Raw genomic sequence first — 9,363 nt, forward strand, 5'->3', positions numbered from 1 at the left:
AATGTCACCACCAGAGAAATCTAACCACAATGACAAACAGTAAGGGAAAAAGAAAGGAACAAAAATGTATAAGACAACCAATAAACAACAATATAACAGCAAGACAACCAATAAACAACAATATAACAGCAAGCCTCACATATTAATAATCACTTTGAATGTAAATGAATTAAATTCTCCACCTAAACGTTATGAAATACCTGAATGGATAAAACTGTATGATCCACCTATATGCAGATTACAAGAAACTTACCTTACCAGTCAAGACATACATAGGCTGAAAGTAAAAGAATGGTAAAAGATATTCCTTGCAAGTGGAAATCAATAGTGAGCAGGAGTAGCTATACTTACATTAGATCAAACAGACTTTAAGTCAAAAAGAGTAAAATAAAAAAGACAAAGGATGTTTTTATATAAGGATGAGATTAACCCAGCAATAGGACATAACAACTCTACATGTATATGCATTCAACACTAGAGAACTCAGATCCACAAAGCAAGTATCAGACCTAAAGAGAGAAACAGACTGCAATACAATAATAGTGAAGAACTTTAACATTCCACTCTCAGTATTAGACAGATAATCTAGACCAAAAATCAACCAATAAATTGTATATTTAAACTAGATTTTAGACCGAATGGACCTAACAGACATTTACAAAACATTCCATCCAACCACTGCAACATGAAATTTTTGTCATCAGCACATGAAACACTCTCCAAGATAGACCACCATATATGAGGTCACAAATCAGGTCTCAACAATTTTTTAAAAGTTGAAATCATATCACATATCTTCTCAGACCACTGTGGAATAATACTAGAAATCAATACCAAGAATAATATTGGAAACTATACAAATACATGCAGATTAAACAACACGTTCCTGGTTGATCACCGGGACAATAAGGAAATTAAGCTGAAAATCAAAACATTCTTGCAACAAATAAAAGTTGAAACACAACATATCAAAACCAGTGGGATACAGCAAAGGCAGTACTAAGAGGGAAGTTTATAGCAATAAATGCTTACATTGAAAAAGTAGAAATATTTAAAAATTATCAACCTAACAATGTACCTGAAGAAGCTAGAAAATCAAGAACAAATCAAACCCAAAATCAGCAGAAAAGAAGCAATAATAAAGATCAGAAAAGAACTAAATCAAATAGAGACTAAAACAATACAAAGAATGGACAAAACCAAAATTTGGTTATTCAAAAAGATAAATAAAATTGATAAGCCACTAGATAGACTAAGCAAGGAAACAGAATATCCAAATAAACACAATCAAAAATGATAAAGGAGGCATTACAACTGATAGCACAGAAATAAAAATAATCATCAGAGACTATTATGAACAACTATATTCTGAAAAATGGAAAATATAGAGAAATAGATAAATTCCTAGAAACATACAAGCTATCAAGTTGTTGAATCGGGAAGAAATAGAAAACCTGAACATATCAATAATGAGTAGCAAAATTGAATCAGTAATAAAAACGTCTCCCAACTTTTTTAAAGCCTCGGACCAGATAAAATCACAGCCTAATTCTACCAATCATGCAAAGAAGAATACCAGACCTCTTGACACTATTCCAAAAACTCAGAGGAAGGAATTCTCTCTGGCTCATTCTACATGACCAGTGTCACCTTGAAACCAAAACCTGACAAGGACACCACAAAAAGAAAACTACAGGCCAATATCCATGATGAATACCGACGCAAAAATCATCAACAAAATACTAACAAACCGAATCCAACAGCACATCAAAAAGATAATATACCACAATCCAGTGGGGTTTGTATCAAGGATACAAGTATGACTCAACATAAACAGATCAATAAACATGATAAACATTTTCACAGAGTATAAGACAAATGAATATATGATCATCTCAATAGATGCAGAAAAAAATTTTGATAAAATTCAGCATCTTTTCATGATAAAAACTCTAAAACTTGGCATAGAAGAAACATACCTCAACATAATAAAGGCCATATGTGACAAACTCAGAGCTAATATCATACAGAATGGGAAAAAGTTTAAAGGCTTTCCTCTAAGAACTGGAACAAGACAAGGATGCAAACTATCACCACTCGTATCCACATAGTACTAGAAGTCCTAGCCAAAACAATCAGACAAGCAAAAGAAATAAAAAGTATCTGAATTGGAAAGAAATCCTCTTTGCTGATGATATGGTTTTGTGTCTAGAAAATACTAAAAACTCCAGCAAAAGCCTCTTAGATTTGATTAATTAATTCAGTAAAGTTTCAGGATACAAAATCAAAATACAAAAGTCAGTAACATTTCCATAGCCCAATAATAAAATAGCTAAGAAAGAAATCAAGAAAGTGATCCCATTTAAATTAGTTACAAAAAGTTAAAATACCTGGGAATAAATCAAGGAAGTAAAAGTTCTCTACATGAAAAACTACAAAATACTGATGAAAGAAATTAAAGATTAAACAAACTGAAAAACATCCCATGTTTATGGATCAAAAGAATTAATATCATTAAAATGACCATACTTCCCAAAACAATTTCCACATTCAATGCAATTTCTACAAATTACCAATGTCGTATTTCATAGAATTGGAATAATCCTAAAATTTCTATGGAATGAAAATAGAGCCCAAATAGCCAAAGGAATTCTGAACATAAACAACAAATCTGGTCCTGACTTAACCACTATGCAATCTATGCATGTAACAAAATTGCACATGGATTTTATCAATTTGTACAAATAAAAAAAATCAAAAAGAACAAAGCTGGAAGCTATAGTAAGCAAAACACCACGGTATTTGTAGACAAATGGAATGGAATAGAAGGCCCAGAAATAAAGCCATATATATATATATACACACACACATGTGTATATACACACATGTATATACACACATATGTAATACACGTATGTATATACACACATATATATAATGTTTTCTACACGTTCTAATATTTATATTCCATTCCATTATACATATTCCATTTCTGTATATAGGTTACATAGAATTGGAAGACTATCTTCCATTAAAAAGAATGAAATCCTGTCATTTGCAGCAACATGGCTGAAACTGGAGTTCATTATCTTAAGTGAAATAATCTAAGTACAAATAGATAAATATCACATGTTCTCACTTAGATGTGGGAGCTAAATAACTTGATTACATGGAGGTGGAGAATGGAAAGGTAGGTAGGAAACAGACTGGAAAGGATGAATGGAGGGTAGGAGGGAAGATGAAGAAAAGAGAGTTAAAAGGTATAAACATACAGTTAAGAGAAATAAATTCAATGCTTGATAACAGAGTACAGTGATTACAGTTAACAAAATTTATTATACTCAGGTGATGAACACCTACTTGATCACTATGCAATTATATACATGTAACAAAATCACTATGCACTATATACATGTAATATTTAAATTTGTACAAATAAAAATAATAAAATACTAATCCAATATCATTCACTGACAATATTAACTCAGGTGGATAGGCATTAAGTCAATACTACTATAAGAACCACTTCTTGTTTATGTTAATGCCATGTAGAATGGAATAAAATTCACTAAAATCCAAAAAATTAGAAAAACTGTTAAAACTCAATAATATTAAGACAACCCAATAAATATGTGGTCTAAGGATTTGAACATACATGTCACCAAAAATATATACAAATTTCTAATAAATACATGTGACAATGTTTAACATCATTAGTCATCAGAGAAATGCAAAAGAAAATGATAAGGAGATACTACTAGATAGGCTTTTACAGAGACTGACAATACCAAGTATTGACAAGGATATGGAGCAACTGAAATTCTCATTCCTTGTGGTAAGAATGTACAATTATATAATCACATTGAAAAAACAAGTTTTCAGTTGCTTTATTTACCCAAAATATATGCCTTTTGGGAAAAAAAAAAATTCCAGTTTGTGGGTTGCCTTCTCATTCTCTTGATATATGTCTTTTCAAAGAGTCTGAGCTTTACTTTAAACAATGGTCATCAAAGTGTTTATATTTGTGTTTTTATAATTTATATGCATATATTCCTGTGAAAAGATACTGTATGTGTTGTTCAACATATACATATATAATAAAGATATAAAGAAATACATATATAGTAAAGAAATATATATTTTTAAATTTATAAATGTATTTATTGGGGTTCTATGTTGCAAACTAATTTAAGGATTTAAACTATTGTAGAAGGTTCTCATTTATTGGGATGATTAGAACCAGCCTTTTTACAGGCTATTAGTGAACCATAGCCCTAGGGCTTTGCTGTTATCTCCACTGACACCTCTGACACTTGAAATTAGAGGCCAGATATCTGCCCGTGCTGATAGAAAATATTTGAATAATTTGCTAGATAATAGAAAAGAAGAAAATGACTCTGCCACCTTGCTTGCCAGAAGATAGTTTTTCTCATTTGTGACCTCTTGGCTATAAATGATAGATAGTCCCTGTGCTGCATGTTATAGGTGTTCATAAGAGAATCTGGGAATGTGAGCTTTTTATATTCTATTTTTGGATGGTAAAGGTCATTGTATTAGTCTGTTCTTAAATGACTAATTAAGACATGCCTCAGGTTGGGTAATTTATGAAAGAAAGAGGTTTAATTTACTCACAGTTCAACATGACTGGGGAGGCCTCAGGAAAGTTATAATGATGGGGGAAGGGGAAGCACACATGTCCTTCACATGGTAGCAGGAAAGATAATGAGTAAAAGGGGGGAAAGCCCCTTATAAAAGTATCAAATCCCATGAGAACTCACTCTCACGAGAACACAATTAGAGTAACTGCCCCCATTACTCAATTACCTCCCACCAGGTCCCTCCCACAACACATGAGGATTATGGGAACTACAGTCAAGATGAGATTTGGGTGGGGACACAGCCACACTATTTAATTCTACCTCTGACCCCTCCCAAATCTCGTGTTCTCACAATTCAAAACACAATCATGCCCTTCCAACAGTCCCCCACAAAGTCTTAACACATTTCAGTATTAACACAAAAATCCAAGTCCAAAGTCTCATCCAAGACAAGGCAAGTCCCTTCTGCCTATGAGCCTGTAAGTTCGAAAGCAAGTTAGCTACTTCCTAGATACAAAGGGGGTACAGTCATTGGGTAAATATACACATTCCAAATGGGAGAAATTGGCCAAAACCAAGGGACTACAGGCCTCATGGAAGTCCAAAATCCAATAGGGCAGTCATTAAACCTTAAAGTTTCAAAATTATCTCCTTTGATTTCATATCTCACACTTAGGTCATGATGATGCATGAGGTGGGCTCCCACGGCTTTGGGCAGCTCCACCTCTGTGGCTTTGCACAGTACAGAACCCCCTCTAGGCTGCTTTTACAAGCTAGTGTTGAGTGCCTGCAGCTTTTCCAGGGACATGGGTGCAAGCTGTAGGTGGATCTACCATTCTGTGGCCTGGAGGGTGGTGGCCTTCATCTCACAGCTCCACTAGGCAGTACCCCAGTGGGAACTCTGTGTGGGGGCTCTGATCCCACATTTCCCTTCCACACTGCCCTAGCAGAGGTTCACCATGAGGGCTCCACCCCTACAGCAAACTTCTGCCTGAACATCCGAGCATTTCCTTATATCTTCTGGAATGTAGGCGGAGGTTTCCAGACCTCAATTGTTGACTGTGCAAATGTAGGCCCAACACCCTGTGGAAGCTGGCAGAGCTTGGGGCTTTCCTCTTCTGAAGCCATGGCCTTAGCTGTACCTTGGCCCCTGTTACCCAAAGCTGGAGCAGCTGGGTTGCAGGGCACCAAGTCCCTATGGTGCATATGGCAGGGGGGCCCTGGACCCAGCCCATGAAACAATTTTTCCCTCCTAGGATTCTGGGCCTGCAATGAGTAGGGTTGCCACAAAAGTCTCTGACATGCCCTGGAGATATTTTCCCTATTGTCTTATTAATATTGGGCTCATTGTTACTTATGTAAATTTCTGCAGCAGACTTGAATTTCTTCTAACAAAATGAGTTTTTCTTTTCTATTGCATCATCAGGTTGCAAATTTTTAAAACTTTTATGCTCTGCTTCCCCTTTAAAAATAAGTTCCAGTTCCAAACCATATCTTTGTGGATACATAAAACTGAATGCTTTTAACAGCACCCAAATCATATCTTGAACACTTTGCTGCTCAGAAATGTCTTCCACCAGATACCCTAAATTATCTCTCTCAAGTTCAAAGTACCACAGATCTCTAGGGTGGGGGCAAAATGCCACCAGTCTCTTTGCTAAAGCATAACAAGAGTCACCTTTGCTCCAGTTCCCAACAAGTTCCTCATTTCCATCTGAGACCACCTCAGCCTGGATTTCCTTGTCCATATCATTATCAGCATATTGGTCAAAGCCATTCAACAAGTCTCTAGGAAGTTTCAAACTTTCCCACATCTTCCTGTCTTTTTCTGATACCTCCAAGTTGTTCCAACTTCTGCCTGTTACCCAGTTGCAAAATTACTTCCACATTTTTGGGTATCTTTACAGCAATGCCCCACTCCTGGTACCAATTTACTATATTAGTTTATTCTCATGCTGATAATAAAGACATACCAAAAGCTGGGTAATTTGTAAAGAAAAGAGATTTAATTGACGCACAATTCAGCATGGCTGGGGAGTCCTCAGGAAACATAATCATGGTGGAAGGGGAAACAAACACATCCTTTTTTACATGGTGGCAGGGAGGAGAAGAATGAGCATAAGTGGGGAAGAAACCTTTATAAATCATCAGATCTCATGAGAACTCATGTGAAGATTATGGGAACTACAATTCAAGAGGAGATTTGGGTGTGAAAACAGTCAAACCATGTCAGTCATGAATAAGAGTTTATCAAATTAAGATGTGGGGAAGATTTTTAAAAGATTTGAGCAACTACAGATGACAGATATGTGCTATAGTAGTGCAAGATACCATTTTGCTCTTATTAAAAATATAATTGTTATTGATAATCTGAGTTATGTCATTGATAATTATGATGCATTATGCTCTCAGCAGCGAAAACTTCAAGCAAAATATACACCTAGGGAGGAATCAGTCTTAACAAGAATTCTATAAATTTAATTTTCTTTTTTTTCTGATAATTACATTTTAGTTGACTTCATATGTGATCTAAATACATTACCATTATTTTGGACTTATGATGTAGCTCTTAAAGTACGTATAGAAGACCAGATAAAGTATCAGTTCACCATTTCTTTGTAGTTTGTGCTTTCATGATGAATATTCTCTTCAATGTACAGATTATTTACAGGCACCTTTTTAATCCATGTGTCCATTTTATGAGACTTAGCTTTTGTCTGTATATAATGTGTTTATTCAGTGTGCGTGGATTAATTTGAGAGAGCATAGGTAAGGGTATCTTTACAGCAGTGCTCCACTCCTGGTACCAATTTACTATATTAGTTTATTCTCATGCTACTAATAAAGACTATACATCACAATAACCTGAGAACCAGCCAGTAAGTGAGAGAACTGTGGTCTACCTTTTCATTGTAGAGTTCTCATTTTCCTTCAGCTTATGCTGCTTATTCAACATTATTTCTGCATGATCTAATGCACTCACTAAATGAAGGTGCCTATATTATCCTCCATGTGATATTAATACAGCCTATTTAATTTATCCTTCTTTAGATTAAAAATAAATATGTAGTCATGTGCCACAGAATGACACTTCAGTTATTTGGTCATTGAAGGACCACAAATATTACTGTGGTCACATAAGATTATAATAACATATTTTTCCTGTACCTTTTCTTTGTTCAGATATGTTTTGATACACAAATGCTTACCATTGTGTTAGAGTTGCCTGCAGTATTCAGTACAGTAACATGCTGTACACGTTTCTAGCCTGGGAGCAACAGGCTATACCACATAGCCTAGGTGTGTAGTTAAGTTACACCATCTAGGTTTGTATAAGTATACTCTGTGACATTCTCACCATGAACAAAATCACCTAATGATGCATTTCTTAAAACATATCCCTGTTGTTAATACAGTATGTAACAATACAGTTAGTACAATATGTAATACATGATTATATTCAGAATTTCAACTATTTCTCTTATATTTCAGATCAATTTTCTTGTGCACTGTGTAGCACAGGGGCATTTCATTTTAGTAGCCACTGTTTGGGAAAGGAGAAATCTTTGAAGGATATTGAGCAAGGTTGTAACATGGCCAGATGTGAATTTTTGATCAGTGACTCCCTGTTAGCAGAAAAAGTTTTATTGGGAAAGATCAAAAGCATGAAGGCCAGATAAAAGGATACTGTATGTTATCACGGATGGAAATGTGAGGGATAGCAGGAGAGATGCTATGATTGAATTAATCTCAATATTATTGGTGATCAAAGAATAATGAGACTCATCCAATAAGACTCTGTGAATGATTGAAAGTAAGTAGTTCCTAAGCTAGGACGAATAATGATGAATGATTTTCTGGTTCTGACTACAGCACAGGTTTTTGATTTTTAGAACAAAGAATAAATTTGTACATGCTTTACGATTCCTGGTTCAATTTTTAGTGATAAAAAAGTCAGCTGTAATATTATTCTTTCATGATATCATGCAGTACTTGTATCAGTGATTTCATTCATTCCATACACATTCTTCTGGAATGTGGATGCTGCTCTAGACACTGATTCTTTCTAAATATCAGATAAGGTTATTCTCAGGTAGAACCTCTGTTCATATACATATGATTTTCCCAAAATGGGAAGTAAATGACTTTTCATAAGATTAAGAAAAAAAAGATTGTCTTAATAATACATTGTGAAGGTTGTGTGGAGATGTAGGTGACTTGCATTGTGCATCCTGTGTTTGATTCACTGCTCTTGCATGTCTTGCCTTTAGCTGGGATGACAGCAGTTCAGTGAGCAGTGGTCTCAGTGACACACTTGATAACATCAGCACTGATGACCTGAACACCACATCCTCTGTCAGCTCTTACTCCAACATCACTGTCCCCTCCAGGAAAAACACTCAGGTGAGAATTACCGCCTTTCTTTTTCCAGTATTTCTGCCAATTTCTTCCCCCAAATTACTTAATATTAGATTAAGGTATAGCACAAGCTCTTAATCCAAAATTAATACAGACACTGGAAAATGCAGAGATAATAAGGACTCCCTTTGCCGCTCCTGAACCCTGAAGTGTCTTTAATGTTAGTCTTTCCTAAAGCCACAACCCTTAGGAGAAACAACAATGTGCACTTCAGCCAATTTTGAATAAACAGAAGCAGCTTAGACCATATATATATGTAATATATATGTTATATATATGTAATATATGTACCATATAGCCTGGTGGTATAATTATCTGTACAAATATGTTTATTTATTGTTAATAT

At 35.0% G+C, this 9,363-nt stretch overlaps 1 protein-coding gene across 2 annotated transcripts in view; it reads left to right on the forward strand.

The window, feature by feature from the left end:
* NAV3 (neuron navigator 3) overlaps nt 1-9,363 on the forward strand; it is a 378,403-nt gene that overhangs the window by 271,243 nt on the left and 97,797 nt on the right. For both annotated transcript variants that reach the window (XM_011946945.1, XM_011946946.1), the window contains exon 13: nt 8,870-9,002. In XM_011946945.1, the coding sequence (XP_011802335.1) occupies nt 8,870-9,002 (133 nt within the window). The remainder of the gene's footprint in view (nt 1-8,869; nt 9,003-9,363) is intronic.

Source organism: Colobus angolensis, unplaced genomic scaffold (assembly GCF_000951035.1).
Source record: "Colobus angolensis palliatus isolate OR3802 unplaced genomic scaffold, Cang.pa_1.0 Scaffold256, whole genome shotgun sequence".
NCBI lineage: Eukaryota > Metazoa > Chordata > Mammalia > Primates > Cercopithecidae > Colobus > Colobus angolensis.